At 41.9% G+C, this 23,567-nt stretch overlaps 1 protein-coding gene across 3 annotated transcripts in view; it reads right to left on the bottom strand.

The window, feature by feature from the left end:
• Window positions 1–2,821: 2,821 nt before the first annotated feature.
• Window positions 2,822–23,567, bottom strand: part of LOC141744691 (ephrin type-B receptor 5) — a 74,757-nt gene continuing 54,011 nt past the window's right edge. For all 3 annotated transcript variants that reach the window (XM_074591218.1, XM_074591209.1, XM_074591227.1), the window contains exons 7-17: window positions 14,429–14,553; window positions 13,160–13,322; window positions 12,212–12,326; window positions 9,399–9,454; window positions 9,166–9,285; window positions 8,509–8,756; window positions 7,367–7,582; window positions 6,171–6,320; window positions 5,828–6,021; window positions 4,439–4,594; window positions 2,822–3,372 (exon numbers count right to left, since the gene is read on the bottom strand). In XM_074591218.1, coding sequence (XP_074447319.1) covers window positions 3,264–3,372; window positions 4,439–4,594; window positions 5,828–6,021; window positions 6,171–6,320; window positions 7,367–7,582; window positions 8,509–8,756; window positions 9,166–9,285; window positions 9,399–9,454; window positions 12,212–12,326; window positions 13,160–13,322; window positions 14,429–14,553 — 1,652 coding nt within the window. In that variant the 3' untranslated portion in view covers window positions 2,822–3,263. The remainder of the gene's footprint in view (window positions 3,373–4,438; window positions 4,595–5,827; window positions 6,022–6,170; window positions 6,321–7,366; window positions 7,583–8,508; window positions 8,757–9,165; window positions 9,286–9,398; window positions 9,455–12,211; window positions 12,327–13,159; window positions 13,323–14,428; window positions 14,554–23,567) is intronic.

Here is a 23,567-nt window from a genome sequence, read left to right as displayed (position 1 = left end):
ATGCTTTTGCCACGACTGCCTTTCCTCCATGCTTGCAGAGTTGAGGACTGACATGATGACAAATCAGAGGGCTGGAGCACCTCTCCTATGAGGACAGGCTGAGAGAGCTGGCGTTGTTCAGCCTGGAGAAGAGAAGGCTCCGGGACACCTTATCGCAGCCTTCCAGTACCTGAAGGGGGCCTACAGGAAAGATCGGGACGGACTCCTTATCAGGGAGCGTAGCAATAGGACGAGTGGTAACGGTTTTAAACTGAAAGAGGGGAGACTTAGTTTAGATATGAGGAAGAAACTCTTTACTGTGAGGGTGGCGAGACACTGGAACCGGTTGCCCAGAGAAGTTGTGGATGCCCCTTCCCTGGAAGTGTTCAAGGCCAGGTTGGATGGGGCTTTGAGCAGCCTGGTCTAGTGGGAGGGGGTTGAACAAAATCTTTAAGATCCCTTTCAACACAAACCATTCTATGATTCTATGAAATAACACAAGATGCATTGCAATACAAGAGGTTTCACATCCCAAGTTATGGAAGAAGTAGTCTGAAAATAACGAATATCCTGAGAATAAAGAGAATGGTCAGACTTCTTACAGAAAACAGTCACCTTTTTATGCTCATTCTGTGACCTCAAATCTGTCCCTGTGCAGTTCTAGCCACAGCTAGGACATCCTGACACTCAACCCCTTGGAACTATCATAGGAACACTTCAAGCTTGCCTCAGAACAGGAGGAAGAAGAAATCTATGTCTGTTTTTGTATAGCCAGTAAATCCCTTTCCTCTGACTGTGAAAACAACATTGCCATAGCTTTCATATGCAAAAGTAAATGTCCTACTGATTGAACTACCACCAAGCATTTAATTTCACTGCAGCTCCCTATAATGGGCTACTAAGCCTCATTATCATTGATATGAGATTCAGACAAGGCTCCCATTTTTTCTCCCATTGCATAGGGAGAAGGTATTTTCTGCATGTAAATTTCCACTATGCTGCAAAGAGGCCATAGGATTTAAGTAGGTGACCAATTTCTCCACTAATCTTGACCACCCAAGACATGGAAAATATAGCCTGCTGTATTTCCCCAAATGGGCCACAAAGCTTCAAGAATACACTCATACATGAACGCCTATATATGCATTGCTGTTCTCTGGTGAATAAATATGGAAGATGCTAGAGACCACAGATTCCCCGCAACATCTTGTGCTCAATATGCTTTCTGAAGAGGACAACATTTGTTCAGTCTCAGATGTTGTAGGTGGAGCTGACAGTCAGTATACACGTAACTGGATTTGTAAGTATTACAAGTTTGTAGAAACCCCTTAAAAAGCAACAGACTCAAAATTTTCTAGGGTTTCACTCCAGTCTATGTGGGTTTTTTCTTAATCTTCACACTGTCTTTGTACTGCTGTGAATGTTTTATTCCTGTTTCCTTGTATTGTTTTTGTATTGACTTTTCATACCTCGAAAGAATGCACTGCTATTCTCCCTCTTCAACTAAAAAAACCCAACATATGTCACTCTAATGTTGTAATAAAGAGTCTGAACTGTGTTGGCTATTCTAGTGCAACTATTCTGGAGCACCTCCTGTCATCTTATGGGACTCTTCAGTAACTATCAAACATGGTTTCTCAGCCTTCAGTTGCTGGGATGGCTGGGGGAATCCTTAAATCTTTACAGGAGTGGTATCGGCAGAAGTTGTGGTATTCTAACCTTGACAGCTGGAGAAATACAGTAAGTTGACGACTAGTTCACAGTGAGCCCACAGATGGGCACAGATTGAAACAGCTGGCATTATTTCCTCTATAGACACAAAGAAGATACCTTTTTATGCAATGTCTTCATTGGGGTCTTCCTTAACAAGGCCATTTCCATTTCCCTTCCTATGTGTTGGTCAGGTGGACAAGTGTACAGTTTATGAGGTTTCCTCTCAAGCTCAGATTCATGTTTTCATACTCCTGCATACGGATAGATACAGAAATACAGTCTTGAAGCTCTGCTCCTCCTCAAAGCAGATCTTTCCTTAATCAGGCACTAATCTGTCTGAAGGGAGATATAAGCTCTGTCATTCTGGTCGTTGTCATGCACCACTGTTTATTCCACGGACATTGTTATACGGTTTTTAAGGACTGAAGTGACTTGTGGGACTGGTACCCTTCCCTGATCACTCTTGGCAAGAACTTGTGAAAGAGTTTCACCTTCCTTATTCCAGTTGTCTATTTGGAGTTGACTTCTGCAGGTCTGCATTTTCTTCAGAAAGAATCTTCAACCAGCTGTGCCCATTGATGCAGCTGGTTAGCGTGAAAAAAAGAACAAGTATTTTACAGCAGCAAAGGGCTTCAGATTTTTTTCTGTAACACTCTTTACTATTTGTAAGGGGGTCAGAAGAGAACAAACCGCAAATCCTGGGTGCTCAGGATTTCAGAATGTCACAACTTGTGCCTTTCCTCTTAAGAATGGGCTTGTGAGGACCAGAACCTATGCTTCCCTCTCCACTGGAAGATCCATGAGGATGGATCCTAGGAATCCTCATTGTTCCATTCTGTTGCAGTCCCATAAACAGAGCTGCATAGCACAAGGGACTTGCTGTTCCTTGTGACAGCACAGTGGATTAGTAAGCTTCCCTCCTAGACCGTGGAGCAGACCCAAGAACTGCACATGAAATAGCATAGAGTTTTGAGCCCTTTACTCTCAACCTCTTCACCAGGTGACATGTCCTATTGCTTAGCACATATTGTGCACTAACTGGAACTTGAGTTCCCCACCAAGCTGGCATATCAAGTGACAGATTGATGCTTATCAGTAATAATTTCTCACACCATGACAGGATTCTTTTGGAAAAAAAATGGTAATTTTTTGCTCCCTTTATTAAGTCTCTGTAGCTTTGCTGGGCACCCAGCCACTGATAAAGCCTGCTGATGGCTTTGTAAAGTTGTCTGATACCTTTTGTTGGCAGAGAAGAGACAACAAGTGCTTGTGATCTGTCCAAGCTATTATTTCATCCCCTTCCCGTATTATTATAACTTTCCCTCCCCCAACCCATTCCCAATGTATGATGTCAGCCGCGTTTAAATGCCACCAGTTATGTAGCTCTGCTTTCGAATCATGGCAAGTCTTTGTTTTTGTTCATGGAACAGGACATGTAGTGTGCACACTCTGGGTGCAGTAAGTCTTCAAGTAGGATACTGACATCTCTTTTTCTTACAGCAAAAATCCTTCTGAATTCCTCCAGAACCTTTCCAGAGTTTGAGACTAGTGGAATAAGGATGGTGTAAACATCACACTTCTACTGGTTCAAGCTGATTCAAATGGACTCGCATGAGCTGTATGCTGTTTAGAATCTTTTTCTGGTGACCCACGAGGGTGATGCCAATATGTTGGATATCTCTGCAAGAGAAAAGAGGACGTGGAAGGTGTTAAAATGGGCTTCTTGTTCTCAACAGTCCCAGTCCCTTTCCCTGTAAATCTAAATCAATGTGCACGGATATCATCTTTGAGAAACAGTTGACAAGGCAGCTGCTTTTGCTTGGCAAATGTGTGTGGGTGGAGGTAGTGTCGGCAGAACTTGGTAGATTATGATACAAAAAGAAGCAGTGGAAATGGGCCATGAAAATGATCAGCAGGCTGGAACATCTCTCCTCTGAAGAAAGGCTGAGAAAACTGAGGTTGTTCAGCCTGGAGAAAATAAGCCTCCAGAGAGACCTTCTTGCAGCCTTTCAATACATAAGGGGGGGTTACAAGAAAGATGGAGAGAGACGTTTTACTAGGGTCTGTAGTGATACAACAAGGGGCAAAGGCTTTAAACTGAAAAAGGGTAGCTTTAGATTAGATATAAGGAAGAAATTGGTTGTGGTGAGGGTGGTGAGACACTGGAGCAGGTTGCCCAGAGAAGTTGTGGATGGCCCTTCACTGGAAGTGTTCAAAGTCAAGTTGGATGGGCCTCTTAGCAACCTGATCTACTGAAAGATGTCCCTGTCCATGGCAGGGGGGCTGGACTAGATGATCTTTAAAGGTCCCTTACAACCCAAACCATTCTACAATTCTATGACTCTATGTATGCTCCTTTTCCTGGCTCCTGTCTTCTACGTAGCACTTCAACACAGTGTATGGCATGGCTGGTTCTACGCATCCCCTTAAAAGTGGTTATTACCTGTGGCAGCTGTCATGAACATTCTGATGTAACAACCTCTCTTCAACACTGACAATATGTTTTGTAGTGTACATGGGATCAGTATTTGTGCTTATAGAGACATATTACAAATGTACAGTAGTATGGAGAGTGTCCAGAAGCCCTAATAACATGTAAGAAACAGTAGCTACTTTGCTCTGGCTTCCCTCTCCTTTTTCATGTGTATGTATTCTCCCTATAGCCCTTATTAAATATTTCTCAGACTGCTTTCACTTTCTGCATGGAAAACTGTGTCTGGTATCTGCTCTCTACCCCTGTACTTACTCCAGAGTCATGCGTGATATGACATCAAATGTAATCAGACCAGCCTGGTCAAAATTCTCCTTGTAACGGCCCATCTTGATAGCATCCAACCACTCATGGGCATTGCTGAGTGAAGGGAAATCTGGAGGACAGTTGCTCAGGAGAGGCTGAGATGGTCTGCAAAAGAGGCAGGTTCTAAAAACTCAAGTTATCAACATCATCTGACCGCATTAATAAGGTCAGAGTTACGAGAGGGAGAGGATGCAACCTCTGAAGAGCGCAGAATGGAGAACAATGATAATCTTCTTCATGCCCTAATTTCTAAAGCCCCACCTTGATGCCCTGTTTCTAGACTACCCGTGTTCCTTTTTCTGCATGAAAACAATCAACCCAGCCCAAGAAATTGATACTTCCTTCCCATTTTATACTATCTCAGGCACATTCTCATCTTGTTGCCCCACATCTTTCCACGCTTTCTGGGTCTAGACCTATTAGCTGGACAAAGAGTTGCAGTAAGGAGGCTTCTGAGGCAGAGATGAGACCTTATACCTTTTTACCTTTGTGACTAGCTCTCCCTCTCCTAGATGCACTCCTTGGATCAGAAAGTAACCTATGAGACAATGAGTGCCTTGTTTCAGCTCCAACACCCACTAGATAAAAGCATAGCAGTAAAAGGCCAAATAAATGACTGTTTATACATAGCATTTGCTCTTTTCCCCATCATCTGACTCTGTCCCAAAGCTATAACTCTCTTTATGTGCTGTTTTTAGTAAACTGGGCATGACTAGGCAATTCCCTCCCCCCACCACCCCCCCTCAGCTGTGGAGTACATTCCACTGAGACAAGATTTATAACCACAGGGAAAAAACCTCCAGGCCAGCAGGATGTAGTTCCGTCATCAGCCCAACAGCCATCTAATCTTGGTGCCATTTACTTCCCCAGAGACTTGTCCTTTGCTGACCTCTTGCCTTTGGTTCCATAAGGCTGCAAAATGCAGTTGGGAAAATATGGGATGCAAGCCGCAGTTCTGATTAGTCTTAGCTACAGACTTCCTTCCATCCATAAGCCATGATCTTCTCTTCCTTCATCACCTTTTGTGCTCACACACAGATGTGTCCCTCCCTTCATTCCCTAACATCCCTCACTCACTCATGTTCATCCTCAGTGCTCCTCATCAAGAGATTTATCTCCCCTCACATTCAACACTCACAACTTCTCATCACCCATTAAGTGAACCAGGAAATACAGTTTTTCCAACACTCCCCCTCATTTTTTTTCCTTCCTTTTTGTTCCCAGCCTTAGACGAGAGGGTTGGAAAAAATACTATATAGCCTGATTTACTGCTTTCTTTTCCTCCTGATGCCTACCGAGACACAAGCCCTATTCTTCTGCACTAAATCCTTGTCTCACCTGCTGCTCCCAGTGCCAGTGGCTTTGAGGGCAGATGGCTTGCGGATCATTTTATCTAGGGCACTGACTATTTGCTCAAATTTGGGTCTCTGGACCCGCTCCTTCTGCCAGCAGTCAAGCATCAGCAGGTGCAAAACAGTTGGGCAGTCGGGGGGTGGTGGCAGGCGATAGTCCTGGTCAATGGCATTAATTACCTACAGGAAAAGAAGAACAAAGCTTTATCACAGCTGGGAAAATAAAAGACAAACAAGCTTCAATCACTTCATGAGGTATGACTTTCTTCTACTTGAACTGATACAGGACAGAGAGGTAGATGTGCATTCTCACTGCTTCTAAAACTTACATCCTGATTGGACATGTCCCAGTAAGGCCTCTCACCATAGGACATCACCTCCCACATGACAATGCCATAGCTCCAGACATCACTGGAGGAGGTGAACTTGCGATACTGGACAGCTTCAGGGGCAGTCCAACGGATGGGGATTTTGCAGCCCTAGAAAGCAGTCAGACAGCAACCAGAATGTCAGTGAGATAAAGACTGTTTGTGAAAATGACAATACTGAACTGATCAGATGCCTGTAGCACGACACAACTCTGAGCATGGGGCGCCTGTCCAGTTGACGCCATCTTGTAGACATTGTTTGTTTAAATTATGTTCAAGGTTTCCACCTTGTTCTATTGACAAACATAGATGAAAAAACAGAATCGTGCCTCCTTGCTGTTACAAATCCCATGATATAATAGATTTTCATTTTTATAGCTCTACTTTGCAGCATTTGAGAGGTGGCAGATAGTAAAATTCTCCTGAAAGTTACAACTGTTTGGAAATCTAAACCCATTTAAACAATCCCAACTTGTAACATCAAGGACAGATACACTGAGTGGCTAGCATTAACTCCTTCCTCTTTCCATCTTGACCTCTCTGATCGCAGGTATGACCTGCCAAATGAGATATCATTCAGGTGCTGGTTCTTTAAAAACACATACATCTAAAACTTATTTCACCTTTCAGTGACTGAATTCTTCGTCATCCCTCACATACAAAACGGTAATTTCAACCTGCCTGTTATACTCGCACCCCTTTTGTGGTATGTATAACAGGTATCAGAACTTCATAGGCAGTAATTTCATTTGATGGTTTGTTGTAAGCCCATAAATATACTTATGTCAGTTATCTTTTCTGTAGGAAAAAACCAGCTCTTTCCTCAAAGGGTGGTAGTATGGGACTTCAATCTCTCCTTCAGTTCTTTATACTTTCTGATAACTCCTACATTGTTATGGGGTTTGTCCTATTCACCATCATTCCACAAAGAACGGCACCGAGACTCCATTTCTCATGCCAGAGTGGACCAAATATTCAGTTATTTTTGGTTTTTACTGGTTTGGAACAGATAGCCCACAAGATAGACAGAAAGCTCTAGCCCACTGGTCTCTCTGGTCTCAAGATGGACTAAAAAGGGTACACCAAATCAAGGAGGAAAATAGGAAAAAATTGTATCCGGCAGCACTGCAGTAACGCACTCCATAGCTGTAACTCACCAGAGCTCCAGTATAGGTGGGGTTTGAAGCATCATCCTCCAGAAAGCGGGACAAACCAAAGTCTGACACCTTGCACACAAGGTTACTATTGACTAAGATGTTACGTGCTGCCAGGTCACGATGCACATAGTTCATGTCTGAAAGGTAGCGCATGCCAGCTGCAATCCCCCGTAGCATTCCCACCAGCTGTAACACACTGAACTGTCCCTCCTTCTGCTGCAAGTAAGGAGGCAAACATAGGCTTTTATGACCACAGAACATGAAGCCAACAGGGAAGACTAACAAAGAGCAAGGTAACAAGGTGAATTTATGAAGTTAGAGAACATACATCTTAACTTCAGCCAAAATCTGAAGGTTCAGGGACAGCAAATAAGAAAGAAGGGTGGGCTTAAGGTAATGAATCTCAAATGAAGTCAGACACTGGTGATCTTTTTCTGAAGAGAAATCTCATCTTGTGGCCATATCCTCCTTTAGCATCCTACGCCTAGTCTCATTAACAACTAAGATGGTTAAATAAACATGAGCAAATCTGCTCTACTGCTTTAAGATCTTTACAATGGATTCTATGCAATTCTACACAACGGGTTCATGTGCTCTTCAAAACGTACCTGCCAAAGCATTTGTGGTTGAATTAGCATATGAATCAGTAAAAAAACCAAGTGAAGCGTCTATACTACAAAAACATCTGTATTTATGTTTCATTACTAGAAAAAACACTGGAAACCCTGAGTCCAAAAATAACTACAAGTTTCATTACTTCATTATAATGTTGCAACATTCAGTGGAATAAAGTCTGAAAATCATTATTAGGAAGGAAAACTTTGGAGCACGCACAAAAGGAACTGTAAGGCTGTGTACAGAGATAAACAATTTAGTACTGTTTACTATTAATTATTTGAGCTGGAGAAGTCTAAAATAATAAAGAAATTTTATGATGGGTGAGATTTTGGAATATTTTCACCATGTTGGCCCCAAACCACTTACTCTGATAATTTGCTATCATTTCTATTGCACCTGAAGAGGGCAACTGAGGACTTATAGAAACAGGAGTGAAGAGGAAGGACAGGCAAAATTATCAGATCTGAGACCGGCACATAGCAAGATGAAGAGGTAACAGTTGTGGGAGACTCTGGTTGTGGTACCCTGAGGAAGGAATCCAGTGATCCATTCTCCATGAACTCTGTGACAATCATGACTGGTCGGCTCTTGGTGACCACACCCTCCAGATGGATGACATTGGGATGCTCAAATTGCCCCATGATGCTGGCCTCACTCAGGAACTCCCGCCGCTGTTCATCAGTGTAACCTGACTTCAGGGTCTTAATAGCTACTGTGTATTCACGCTTCCCTGGGTGTTTTAGGCGCCCAAAGCACACCTCTCCAAACTCTCCTGTCAGGGAAGGAAGAAACACACCTCGAGTAAGGAAACACAACAAAAAATTTTAGTTAGGTGCACTAAAACATTCCACTGTGTAAGATTTCAGGTGCTGCTTGGAAATAGGGTTACTAGGACTGTTTGGATTAAGGTAAAGTTCTCGATGAAGGCTCTGAATTCAGTCAGGTTGGAGACTACATCTTCAGGGTTCAAATGAGGAGCTCTGGATCTTCAAAGGGTGTTTTAGACTTGGTTTGGAGCCAGCATCTAAGGGTAAGTAGGTGAAGATGAATTTTGGTAAAAACGAAGGTTAGCTATCCTGAGACACTTGATGTACCATGGTTGGGTCCATTTCAGGCCAGTAGCGTGCCAGGTCTCAAGGTGAACAAGAAGGCACTTTGAAATCTGCAGATTCTCACACTACCTGATCCAATGACCTCCTCAATCTTGATGAAGGACACATCAATCTCCTTGGCAAATTCTCGAATAGCTTCATTGGGATCTTCATAGGTGGAAGGATCAATGTAATACTTCACTCCAAGTCCTGCAGTGGGGGAGACAGCCCAAAACATCACCAGAATCAAACCCTGAGAGATACGGGTGTTAATGACTCCTGAAGAGATAGACCCTTGTCATCCATTGCTCAAGAACACTTACCTCGTGCACTGATATACTGTTGCAGGCGGTCTGTGTATGGAGTCTCTCGCCTTTTACTGCAGGACATAAAGGAAAGAAAAGTCAAGACACACACACAAGAGCCTCTCACAGGATGTTGGGGTAGGCTTCGCAATGCAAGACTCAGGGAATCCTTGAATTTAGGGATAGAAGATGGGTGTTAAGATCCCGCCCATCTCTTGGTAACCAGTGCATGCTTGTTTTCTATGTGGTAGTTTTTACACCACTGTTTGCATCCCCACTTTAAATATGACAAATGATAGGGCCTCCAGCACTATCCTGAAAAAAAAATGTTATAGTTTAACATTACTGTTTTGGAAGTTTTCTTGCTATTCAGGCTAAATTTGCATTTTAATTTCATTAAATTATGACAAATTATCCTTATACTAATCTAAGGCATCTCCTGTGATGCCTTTTAAGTTCTTCAAAAACATTCCAAGATCTACTTACTCTAATGCTTAATTTGTATAAATTTCCCCCAAAGATTAATTTATTTTTCCTTCTGGTCTCTTAACAGCATTTACTTTGACTATTCTTTTCATAAGTGTGGTACCCAAAACCCACCACACAGAGCCAGATGAACAGTAACTTGTTCCATTATACTATTTTTGCATGTGCAGATCAAAACAGATATGGTCTTTATTATTGTAATATTTATTGCATATATGCTTCTAATTTCCAGCAAGCATAGGTCCCTCTCACCATAGGCATTTCTCGGATTTCATTCTCCTCTTAAATGTATGTGATTTAAACAATTTTTTCCCACATATTCTAGTTGTTTTATAAGTTTCATCTTATTCTTGGTTTGCTCTAAACATATTTTCCATTTTCAAGTCACTTCCTTTGTTCCCAACAATGTTCATATTTTTTTTCCAGAAACGTACACTTCATGCTAGTTTACAATCTTTTCTAAACCATATTCATTAGACCAGATTGTAAATTAAACCCTGTGGTATCCTGTAGTATCCCTGCAGTACGCATGGATTTGTGTCGACTCATATGCATTGTTGTTTCAGGACCAGACCTTCTAGCTGGTGATTCAATTAGCAACTGAAGACAGAGTATCATGAAACATAATGATACTTTTCTTTACTAACATAACTAATTCAGTCATTCTAACAGGCAACTCTGTGTATTATTCTTACTTGTAAGGTTTAGATTTTAGATTCTGCTAAAATTGCAAAGAAACGGTTCTCCCTTCAAAATCTGTTCTGTTGTGAAAAGAAATTGGCTTTACTGAGGGCCTACGAGCTCTAATTCTGTTGTTGCATCAGGTATACATTCATGGGTTTTTTTATAGGTTATCATCTGACATACTAATGGTTTTCCATCATTTTAAAAAAAACCCAATAAGCTAAAATAGGTATTTCACAGTGTATACTGCCTGGAAAATGTGTACCAATGATTTACAAAACCAAGTTAAAATTATAGCATTTGACTATATATATTCAACCTTTTAAAGAACTACTCATTTCCTATGGTGTTCCTCATTTCCTACATCTTCAAACTTACTTTTCTTATCAAGGACAAATTAAAATATAAATTTGGTATCTCCACTTTTTTCTGAACAACTATCTATTAATTGCACATTCAATTCAAGTATAAATTAATCTATTTTTTATGATATTTCCTTTTATGTAGATACATTAACAGAAACCCATCAATGTCTTTCCCCAACACAGTCTTGGTAATATTAATTTATTCTGGGTTTGATTTATTTTTTTAGAAAAATATACGCTTTATTGAGTTGTGCACATAATATTACATTTCCAGCTGTAACAAGAAATTATATTTTTAACAGTTCAAAGCTACAAAAGAAGGCAACAATGCAAGTATAACAATAATTGATAATTCTTTTCTTTCCAGAAAGAAAAATATTAAAAGAGAATATACACAGAAGAAGAAAACAAATGTAGAAAAGGGAAGAAAACAAAAAAGAAATAACTAAAACTAGATGTCACTTTCTAAAGTTAAGTAGTTTATACATTTTTTTAGGTCAGCAGAAAAAGGTAGAAAGTCCCTCTTGTGCAGAGGCAGAGTAGAGCAAAGATACAGAAATCCATTACTGGTAGTCTAGGGGATTAAGTTCAAACCTCAGCAAATTCAAGGTGTGGGTAATGACTGTTTCTTTTCTTCAAATAACAAACCCCCCAGTGTTCACTTTTGTACCTCTACAAAACCCTTACTTTTTTCTCTTTCTCTTTAAAATTTCCTTTTTTTGCCAGAACAGATTATCTCTATATTGACTCATCTGCCCTTTTTTCTTTCCAAAATGGGGAGCAGTATTTGCTTGCTTTAACATATATTTTATGAGTCAGCGTTCCATGGAACCATTGGGGTTGTACACATTTTATTCTTCAGCAAATGAGCTATTGTCTCTTGGTCCTTGGTTAAAGGGTATTTGGCACCTTCTAAATAAGTGGATCTAAATATTTATTCCACCGGTCCTTCTTTACTACATTGATTCATTTTCCACTTGCTTGTCTAAAATGCAATTCACAGTCCTTTCTTTACAGTGATGCATTTAAATACCTTTTGAGCGCCAGCTTTAAAATGCTTTCCTTGTGTTCATATTGCTAACTAGCCGAATATCAGCTAAGTACATGAACAGTTTACCAAAGGAGAGGCTCCTCAGGTAGGAGTAATGGGGCAGGATCTTTCCTTAATTAGAAAATGGCATCTCAAGGACATCTGGGTAAGTGTAGATCAGGCTGTTTCCCTTGGGATGGGGTTATGTAGCGGGGGTAAGAAAGTTCCACTGTCTGCAGTGCACATGAGCAGGTCAAGGAATTCACCTCTTGAAGATGATGGCAAGGATGGCAATGGCAGCAATTACCAAGAAGGCTAGACCACCGAGCGCTGAGCCCACGATAAGCGGCAGTCGGTCCTGCACCATCTCCGAGCGCTCCCCTAGCAAGGAAGACACATGCATACACACACACAAATGCAGAGGACAGGAACTGTTAGAGTTTCCCTTCTACTCATCTAGGTCTTACACATAATTCCATCCCTACCAATCCTTTGCTTCACAGACTAGTCCTGACCGTTCAATAAATGCTTGACTTTGTTATCCCTTTACCCCTTCAGTCACTGTGCTTCTCCAGTGCCTTCCTTTCCACTTCTGAAAAGCCAGTGCTCCCTCTGAATCCACTTTTCCTTCCCCTGGTCCACTGACACCTTAGGTATAGGCTAGCTCTACACCTGGGCTTTGATCCCGTTGTCCCCTGTTAATTTAGCTTGTAGATGACATACACGAGTACCTTTGGTCCAGACCAAAGAGTATCACAAGGTAATATTTTGCTCTCTGCATGGACGGATGGTGATACTGATGGAAGGCAAGCTTCTGGATGTATGTTCCGTGTATCACTTGTCTTTAAGACTTTCAGAGAGCTGTAAGATGTCCTCCAACAGCTGGAGACCAAACTGCAGCAGTGTATAGTGCTATGTACTGTAACACCCTCCTAAAGAGAGTTCTACTGACCCACTCTGCTCTGGCTGGTCAGAGGCGCAGAGCAACAAGGAGTGGGACTGGGGAATATGGTGTTAGCATAAACATTACGCTCTGACAGCATGAAACTTCTTTGACTGAGCAACTCTGCATATGCAAATTATGATATACAGAAATACAAGTTGAGTAGGAGTGTCTGGTAGCAGTCCTCCAGATGATGAGCTAATACACTCAGGGACACACACAAGTGAAAGATGGTTGTGTGCAGATCTGACTACAAAATGGTAGCACTTACCTCCCATTAAAGTCTGGAAATACATCTTTCCACTATATGGGCCATAGCCCACTGCCGTTCTAGCTCGTACTTGGAAGGCATAGATCTTGCCTGGGCTCAGATTTGATATGGTGGCCATGTTGGTTTCACTAGTCAAGGTGAATGAATTATCCTCATCTTCTGCCTGTGAATGATAGTGACCAAAAAAGGAATGTGAGAATTCTGCCCACACTGCTGGCTCTCCTCATCAAGGAATGCTAGTTTCCATGTTGGCCCAACATTCTTTGAATCTGTTAAAGACCCTTGCAACCACAACTGCTATTCCAGACCTGACTTCATAGCATGCTCTTCGTTCCTCACTACTGTTTTTCATTCCCTTAGGCCTGGGCTTCCCACAAAGCTCAGCCAAAGACCTTCAGTCCTGACCTAAACAAAAGTGAGAGACAAAACTACCTTGTCCTGTGGTTCCTTGATAAGGATATCCATAAAAAAAAACCCTAGCCTGTCCTGAAATTTTGTTCTCTACAAGCTCCAAACTCATGTATTCTCCTATAAGAATCCAGAGCAAGAAAACATATAATGCTGTATCCAGGAAGCTGCTAAACATGTCATTACAAATAGCAGGCCCATTTATTGCTAGAAAAACAGTAGGCCTGAAAAATCCTGCAAAAATATTTATATGAAAGATTAAGAATACGGAATGGGAGCTTGTCTGAACAGCTCTACGTACCTCTTCCCCTTGAATCAGTTGGATTAGGAGTCATGAAAGATGTGAATGGAGAACAACTTTATATTTGCCACCCTGTAATTCCAGCACTTAAACAGGTAACTGATATCCGCCACTTAGGTAATGAAAGAGTGCATTCCTCCTCCCAAAATTTCTTAGAGACACAGGACTTCCCTCCACAAACACATGACAATGTTGCAATGAGTCCAATTCCAATATACACATTTGGAAACTTCAGCTCCTTCCACTGTTACCTGTGCCAGCTGGGGCTAAACTTATTAGGTTGTTAACCATGGCTTTTTAGCTTGGCTACAAGTGTCTTCTCTTTTTTGATTCGCATTGTCCCCAGACAGTTTCAAGGTGGGAAATGAGATGGACTGATGTTAGATGAAGTGTATATTATAAAATTCTGGTTTTGCTACAGCTTGTTCTTCCCTTGTAATTGAAATGTTTTTCTCCACCTTGTCCATCGTGATCCAGGGGTGCGCCTCCCAGACAGACTTCCCTGTTCTCTTTTGCATAACAGATATACAACAATCATCACTGCATCACCTTCTGCTCACCTTGTCAAAGTAGCGTAACTGGTAATCCAGGATGATCCCATTGGGCTGGTCTGGCTGAGGCCATGATAGCGTGATGCTACTGGTAGTACGACTCACCTGATGCATCATAGGGACAGCAGAGGGGACTGGAACAAAAGAGAGGAAGGAGAGATTGCCAAGGAATAAGCTTAACAAGGAACTATAATTGAATATTCATTATGATGAGTTAATAAGTAAGGTCAGCTCTTCCTTTAATTTCCCTTAATTTGCATTATGAAGTACTTTATAAAATAACCAGAAGAAATCCAGGCCCAATTCTACTCTACTGGGAGATACAGTCACTGACAACTTAGACAGAAAGAAAATGAAGAAATCCACATCCAACTGATCATGCACAGGAATTATGACATGAACCATATTGTAACTGGAACATTACCCTGATCTTCAAATTTGCAATTTTTACAAACAAGATGACAAGCTGCTCAGCGCCACTGCCTTGTTCTAGGATCGCGCTTGGAGGAACAATGCGAGAGTGGTCAGAGAAAAAGCAGAGCATACTATCTCTCTTCTGCTTCTCCCCCGGATTATAATTCTTTGCCTGGGGAAAAAAATCAAGTATGGGCTTGAGTAATGGAGGCCTTTCACTACCAGATGATGGCTGCAAACCAGAAGATGGAGGCAGACGAGAACACTGATGCGTCAAGGAACAGACTTTGAAGCATTGCTCAGTTCAGCGATCCCAGTTCAGTTGCAGATTACAAAGAATGAAAGCATCTCATTTTCATAGCCTGATACGCAGCCTTGTGTTCAGACCAGCTCCTGGATCTCAGGCCAACACCTGCCAGGACTGTTGCCCAGATGTCAAAACTGCCACTGTATTTGAGACTCTCAGTCCAATTCTGGGCCATTGAACCATAGAAGTCCCGTCTGAATGGGCTTCTAACTAGCACTACTGCCTGGAACCATCACCTAAAGATCATTGTTAAGTGTGTAAGTGTGGAAGCTTCACATATAGTTTTTCTGTCTGTTCTTAAATAGCTTGCTAAGTTTTTGTCTTTTGGTGAACAAGGCCAGCCTGGCGTACTACCCAGGTGGAGCTGTTAGCTCTCTTGATTCCACTATGATATTAAGTTCTTATAATCTGTGTCTGATATTAATTACTGTGGGAAAATGTCAACTTCCCTTTATGTACAAAGCAAGGATCCGGACATCAAACGTAAAAGAGGGCTTTGGAAGCATGAATCTAAACCAGAAAGCAAGCAAGAGCTTGTGTCTACCAATTTGAGAAATGTTTTGACTGGCTATTCTAAAAGCCTGAAGTTCAGTTCAAGACTTGTGTAATTGCCATTACTTGTCACTAACCCGAAATTCATTAGATCAGTAGGAAGGAAACAAAATACTATATTGAAGATAATATGATTAATGATTTCAAACACTGTTCACTGAACTAAAATTACATTGCAATGAGAAACAATCCAAGCTACTATTTGGGGCAGTTTTGCTTTCCATGTCTTTGTCCTCCTGGAAGCACCATTCACATGTTCTGAAGACAACAAAAGTACAGAATACCTATTTAATAACAGCCCCTTTCCTGAAGTAGTTACTTCTTCCAAAAAATGTCCTCAGATCAGGAAGGGGGATAAATGGTTATTAAAGGAAGTTGCATGTGAAGCTTTCTCAAGAATGAAAATCCACTTCTACAAAAAACATCCACGAATTTATACGTACACACACACTCTCCAGGCTTGTGTGAAAGCTAAAAGAATATGAGTTTCTTCTTAGGAAGATATTTCCAAGGAAAAAATTCAGGGTACTTGGAAGAGAATCCTTCACCTTGCCAGTTGTCTGTCCATAAAGCTCTTCTCAAGTTTTGCTTTCCTTCTGCAAGCAAAATGTCATGTTGCCAAGAAGCCTCGACATAGAGGGCTAGAGAACGCTCGTTTTCCTCATGGAAATAATATTTTCAGCAACATTTACATCTTCCAGAAAAAGCATGCCAATGAAAAGCTGACACCTAAATCCACTGGTTTTACACAACGGACATAAACTTCCTTGAAGTGAGGAATGAGGCAGAGACATTTGGTAAATGATCAAAACCTGCTGAAGAGCATTTTTTCTCCTCATAATCATGAAAAGGATAAAAGGAATGTTTTTAATAACAAGATACAATTATTCTGAAAGACACAATTCAAATGGGATCCAAACAGCTCAGGCAAGTGGGAACCAGTTAAAAATGTAAATGAAATAAAAATGTAAGAGTATAAACAATAAAATGCTTTCATCCTTATTCGCTTTATTTCTTACAATTGCTTGTCTTTCAAACAAGATTGCACAACTAATTCACCTGCTGATGACAATGTTTCAACAAGGGTGGAAGACAGCAGCAATTAATCAAGACCGTATGTAGCATTTAAGAAAAAAATCAAGAACATTGTATTCAAATGATGATGTGAGGAGAATGGGATAACTGGTCAGTTAACATTTGATCGAGACAGAGTTTGCTACATTTTAATGTTATGCAAAGTTTAACTTCCTTCTGATGGGACATAAAGCACACACTTTATGTGTGAGAGGTGCAAACCTAAATTCACAGCTACACTGTAACCGAAGAGTCCACTTCCTTCTAGTTTCGAATTTTGCAAAATGACTGGCATTAAATCTCCCCTCCATTCCTGCCCACCCACCTCTTTTCATTCCTCTCCTTCCCACCTCCAGCAGTTGTTCTTCCCACCCTTCTAATTTCTTCCCAGTCCACAATTTTTCCTGTACCTGGAAGGAATACTCAAGGTCAAGTAGCGACATCTGACCTGTATTTTAGTTAAAATATATCAATTCTGATTTTAATATATACTATCAATTTTCAGCTACCCATCAACAGGTTATCTTTTGCCAACAGTACAAAGAGCTGAGCTCGCACTGTGCATAGTACATTTAGGCACAGCGAAATCGGCACCAGAACGATGATGATACACAGTACTCCACTCAGATGGGCAGTATGCAGAAGCAGCACAACTAGTCGAATTAGAAATACTGGAAACATAAGAAAAAAATCACTGGAGTGGCTTTACCCAGAGTTACACTGTGTGTATCTCTCGACCATGCAGCGCAGCATTCTAGAATGTCCCTATTATCCAGGTATGTCCATCACTCAGGGTAATCGGATGGTGGTGGTGGGGATGCCCAGGATAATGCAGTCTGCTGTATTAAAAATAGTCATTTCAGTGGTACGTACCTAATAAGCAGAAACTACTTAAGGCAGAAGCCTAAACCAGTAAAAATGCTCAGTAATAAAAATAGCTATGAATCAACGCAAGACAGTTAATCTACCTCTCTGAGACAGAGTTCAGATTTTGATAGGTGTGTTTGCCTCTCTTTTAAGGACAGAACTTATGAAACACTTGCCAGGAAGCTCTCCCACCACTTCAAGTAAAGGAGATATCTAGATTTCTTCTTTGAAAAAATTTATACTAAGGTGATGTGAACACTACTACTACAGTGATGTGAAGTGTGAACCTATTTGTGGGTGGAATAAGTGCCTATTTGTCAGAAGTGTATGATAAAGTTACACTCCTGGTGTTAATAAATTAGGAAATACAAAGGTCAAGGTTTTATGTCTTAAGAAAACACCCAAACTACCCTACCCTCTGCTGCCACAGAAGTGCTAGATGAGTATTTTCCTTTGTATGCATGCTGACTTTCAAATGTTTATAACAGGACATTGCTTTCAGAGCTCGTTTCCTACATACAAGTGTCCAGTTCCATGTTGATTTATCACTTTTATTCATTCCTTTCACATGGGCTTTATAAATGGAGATATGATAGGTCTGTCTCTAACAACAACTAAAATCACAGGGCCTCACTCAATCCAGTCGGGGCAGATGGACTAGATGATCGTTGTAGGTCCCTACCAACTGAACTACTCTGTTGTATTCTCCTCTTCTCTTCTCTTCTCTTCTCTTCTCTTCTCTTCTCTTCTCTTCTCTTCTCTTCTCTTCTCTTCTCTTCTCTTCTCTTCTCTTCTCTTCTCTTCTCTTCTCTTCTCTTCTCTTCTCTTCTCTTCTCTTCTCTTCTCTTCTCCTCTCCTCTCCTCTCCTCTCCTCTCCTCTCCTCTCCTCTCCTCTCCTCTCCTCTCCCCTCCCCTCCCCTCCCCTCCCCTCTCCTCTATGCTATTCTATTCTATTCTATTCTATTCTATTCTATTCTATTCTATTCTATTCTATTCTATTCTATTCTATTCTATTCTAATTATTCAATGAGTGCAAACAACATGTTGTGAGATCAAACTGCTAAGCAAGACTGAAAAAGGGCTACTTTTTGTATACTATTTATAAAATAGCAAACGTATGGAAAAATCATGCACATATAAAACCTAATTAAAGCTGTAAAGCTGTCAAACTCCACTTAAATACAGCTCCCAGACTCTATTTTTTTGTGAGCTGTCAGTTGCAACTATTCTACATGGCAGGACAAATTTTTTCCTGGTAGCACACAAGGGTGGATTTAAGATATTTTGAGTACATTGAAAATGCTACATTCTCTGAACTACTAATGTTTGAAAAGTTTCTGCTGTTTTCGAGAAAAGATGAGGTCCTTGACTGTAGTATCTCCCCAGGCCAGCAACATGTGCTGCAAACCTAAAAATCTACCTAAATCGACAGACTAGGTAAGGAAGGAATGTGAAGGAAGTGCAGGCAAATATAAAGTTACATGGCAATCCCCACTTATGCAGAGCACAGCCAAGTGCCATTCTCAGGACACCAAGACCACCTCTGGCATGTGAGTGACATAGAATCCATATTCCGTGCAGATACCCGTGCTAGCCAGCTGACTCCCATCCCCAGTCAATACAATCAGTGGAACCTAATGAGCAATAAGGCTCACTCTAAAGCAAAGACCCAAGCAGCAATTCAGTTACCCATACATTTGAGAGGCCCCTCGTATCCATTCTCTCTGTCATCCAGATGGCATGGTAGGTGCTGGGTCTTCTGCTGTTCCTACGCCATATCTGCTAGCCCTGAGTAGATGTCTTGGCTACACCAGGGTGTCTCAGAGGGACTTAGATGCTTACATGGGAATAACTGAATGGAGCTGGCAGCTGGAAGTAGCCTCACGTTCGGAGGCACTGATCCTCAAGGGGGACTTCAAACACCCTAAGATCTGCTGGATGAGCAACACGGCAGGCCATAAGCAATCCAGGAAGTTCCTGGAAAGCATCAGGGACTACTTCCTGACTCAAGCAATAGAGGAGACAACGAGGGGAGCTGCCCTGACGGACCTCATGCTCACAAACAAGGAAGGGCTCTTTGGTGATGTGAAGTTGAAGGCATCCTTGGCTGCAGCGACCATGAGATGGTGGAGGTTAACATCCTGAGAGGGGTGACGAGAGCTAATATTGAGCTCGCCACACCAGATTCAGGAGAGCAGATTCAAGCCCTTTGGGGATCTGCTTGGAGAAGTCCCATGGAATAAGACCCTGGAGGCAAGAGTGGCTCCCCAAAAGCAACGTAATGTGCAAGGCTTACCTGCTCCAGCTGCAAAAGCGGTGCATACCAACGAGCAGGAATTCAGGCAAAAAATGCCAGAAGGCCTGCATGTTTGAACAAGGGGCTCCCAGCTAAACTCGAACAAAAAAAGGGAGTACACAGAAGGTGTTAAGCAGAGACAGGTAACCTGGGAGGAACAGAGAGGCACTGTCCAAGCATGCAGAGATATGGTTAGGAAAGCCAAAGCCTGCCTGAAATCAGCAAAGGATCTGGCAAAGGATGTCAAAAGCAAGAAGGGCTTCTCTAAGTACATAAATGACTAAAGGAAGGCTGGAGAAATTGTGGGCCCGCTGCTGGGTGGCACAAGAAACCTGGTATCACAGGACATGAATGTCGTCTTCACATCAGTCTTTACCAGTAAGACCAGCCTTTAGGAGCTCCAGGTCACACGGACCAGTAGGGAAGTCTGAAGCAAGGAAGATCTTATTCCTGGTAGAAGATCAGGGCCAGGAATATTTAGGCAGACTGGACCTACATAATTCCATCCACCCTGATAGGGATCATGAATCCATGCGGAAGCTCGTTCATGTTCTTTAGAGGCCGCTCTTGATAATCTTTGAATGATTCTGGTGGCTGTGAGAGGTGCCTGAGAACTAGGGGAAAGCAAATGTCACTCCTATCTTCGAGAGGGGCAAGAAGGCGGACCCAGGGAAATGCAGGCAGCTCAGCCTCTGTCCCCTCATCCAGGTCATTGATACACATGTTGAACAATAATATCCTCATGGAGAACACTGTAAGGGCTTTAAGCACTGACTCCTCTAATATCCTCATAGACAACCTGATGAAGTATGGGCCAGATGAGCAGACAGTGAGGTTAATTGAAAACTGCCTGAACAACTGAGACCAGAGAGTGGTGATCAGTGAAATGAAGTCTAGATGGAGGCCAGCATCTAGTGGTGTACTCCAGGGGTCAATATCAGGTCCAATACTGTTCAATATCTTCACTAATGACATGGACGATGAGGGAATGTGCACCCTCAGCAAGGTTGTTGATGACACAAAACTGGGAGGAGTGGCTGATACACCAGCAGGTTGCCCTGCCGTCCAGACGGCCTCGACAGGCTGGAGAAATGGGCTGACAGGAACCTCATGCAGTTCAACAAGGGGAACTGCACAGTCCTGCACCTGGAGAGGAATAATCCCATGAACCAGTATATGCTGGGGCCTGACCACCTGAAAGCAACTTTGCAGAAAATGTCTGGGAGGTCCTGGTCAACACCAAGTTGAACATGAGCCATCAATGTGCCCTTGCTGCAAAGAAAGCCAATGGTATCCTAGGCTGCATTAGGAGGAATGCTGCCAGCAGGTCGAGGGAGGTGACCTTTCCCCTCTACTCTTGTGAGGCCATGCTTGGAGTCCTGTGCCAAGTTCTGGGCCCCCCAGTACAAAAGAGACATGGACATACTGGAGAGAATCCAGGAAAGGGCTACAAAGATGACTAAGGGACTGAAGCAACTCTCACAGGAGGAGAGCTGAGACAGCTGGGACCATTCAGCCCGGAGAAGTAAGGCCTCCAGTGATCTCGTGAACGTGCACAAATTCTTGAAGGGAGGATGCAAAGAGGACGAAGACAAGCTCTTTTCAGCAGTGCCCAGTGACAGGCCCAGAGGCAAAGGGCAGAAACTGACAAACAGGATGTTCCCTCTGAACACAAAGAAACGGTTTTTACCATGAGGGTGACCGAGCACTGGGGTGGGCTACCTAGAGGGCTTGAGGAGATTCCCTCCTTGGACATATTCAAAAGTGTTCTGGATGTGGTCGTGAACAACTTGCTCAAGGTGACCCTACTTGAGCAGAGGGGGTTTGCAGAAGATGTCCTCCAGAGGTCTCTTCCAAGCTTAGCCATTTTCTGATTGTGACCTGACAGTTGAATCATTCATTCTGCATTACTGGCTAGGCATCCATGGGCTACAACAGGAATTCAGACAACTGGCTCACAGGTCACCACTTAATTGGGATTCAAGCTAAACCCTGCCAGGGCTTGTGTGTGCTTTCTAGGTAATTTATGGGTTTTCTTCCCCTTCTGTCCCATAAGCTTCTGAAAGCATCCAGTGTCTCTCTCATTATATTTCACATGGTTTGATCAACCTCAGCTATGCCTCTGATGTTCTCTAATACGCCTCTATATTCTCTAATACTAGACCCAAATCTACCACTCTCACATTCTTCTTTCTCCTTCGTTACTTCTTCAGGTATCCTATTATGCTAATATTCCAAGCAAATGGCATGAAGACCCTAGCTTTGTTCCACACATCTTCCCACATATGACCTTCAAGGAAGATCGATCTGAATACAGCATAGAATTTCCTTCTTTATGTGTTTAATATCTTACCATTATTTTGAAAATGTCCTATGTCTTTTCCACAGACTTCAATTTAGTTCTAACCCTTTCTCTAAATACCTGAAAATCCTTTAAAAGTGTCTTGGGTTGTCTTCTGTCATAACCTCGTACTTTACTTCCTGTGGATGAAGAGTACTTTAGAAAGGCAAATTAGCTATTTTCACTTCCCTTACCTCTATTATTACTACTTTTTGTGTATGGGTTCCACTCATGCCTAATAAACAGGAAAAATTCCTTTATGCCACAGGGTGCCATGTTTTACTATGCACCTCCTATTTCTACTTGCTCAAAAAGTTTCCATCTTCGTTTAAGCAGTTGCTGAAACCTGAAATGTGAAAACAAGCACATTCATTCTCTGCTCATGCTGCAGAGATAGGACATAGTAAAGAGAGAAACTGGAATAGTTTCTTTTTGTGGAGTGATCATAGAAATTTTTATGAAGTCCCAGTCATAACTAGGCAAATACGCTGAAGAGGGCAAAGTTGACTAATATAACTAAGGGAAAAATTAAACCTTAAGAGTATTTTTGTTGTTCCTATGTAAGAACAAAACAATACTGTTAAATTCTTAGGGATTTTGGCAAGTGGTCAGGGTTGTTCAAACCGCTTGTTATGTTGAAAATTAATGCAGTTCATTCAGCAGACAATGAACACAGAGCTCACACTCTACTTGTTTTTACTTGCTGGTTTTAGCCTGGCAAAACACAGTAGTATGTAGCTTTTGACAGCTCTTTTTTTATTCCTTTCCTGTTTTGATCAAGAAAATGCCTTGCCTCTGTCCCTGCTCTTGCCAGCTAAGTCTACTGGACTCTCTTGTCTCTCTTTGAAAAAGCAAACATCTTCAAGCAACTCATCCATTTCCCTTCATAATGTTGTAATCATACTTGGCATTTAATTCTTTTCCTCTTCTCACACCATTTCACCTGAAAATCTTCTGTCAAGTCCTCTTAAATTTCCTGGCACTACCCGTAACTGTCCTTGTCCCCATTCAGCCTCTTACACAAGCCTTCAGACTGTCTGGCTTTAATTCCTGCAGTTCTACAGATCTTCTGGTATTGCCAGGTCCCACTGCTCTGAGTCCAACTCATGTAGAAAGCTGCTACAAATCTTTTCACAGGTACAAGGCAACCTGGTCACATAACCTTTATCCTCACATATCTCCATTGCTCTCATAATGTCTGGATTCAGTTAAAAAAATCTACTTGCTTTTTAAAGCCTGCATAGATTTGCTCCAACATTTGAATCTTTGCTTTCTTTATCTCTTCCTCTTCTTTCTA

The sequence above is a fragment of the Larus michahellis genome, chromosome 1, assembly GCF_964199755.1.
Source record: "Larus michahellis chromosome 1, bLarMic1.1, whole genome shotgun sequence".
Classification (NCBI taxonomy): Eukaryota; Metazoa; Chordata; class Aves; order Charadriiformes; family Laridae; genus Larus; species Larus michahellis.
Note: the sequence above shows the minus strand (reverse complement) of the source record. Positions and strands in the feature narration are given on the sequence as shown.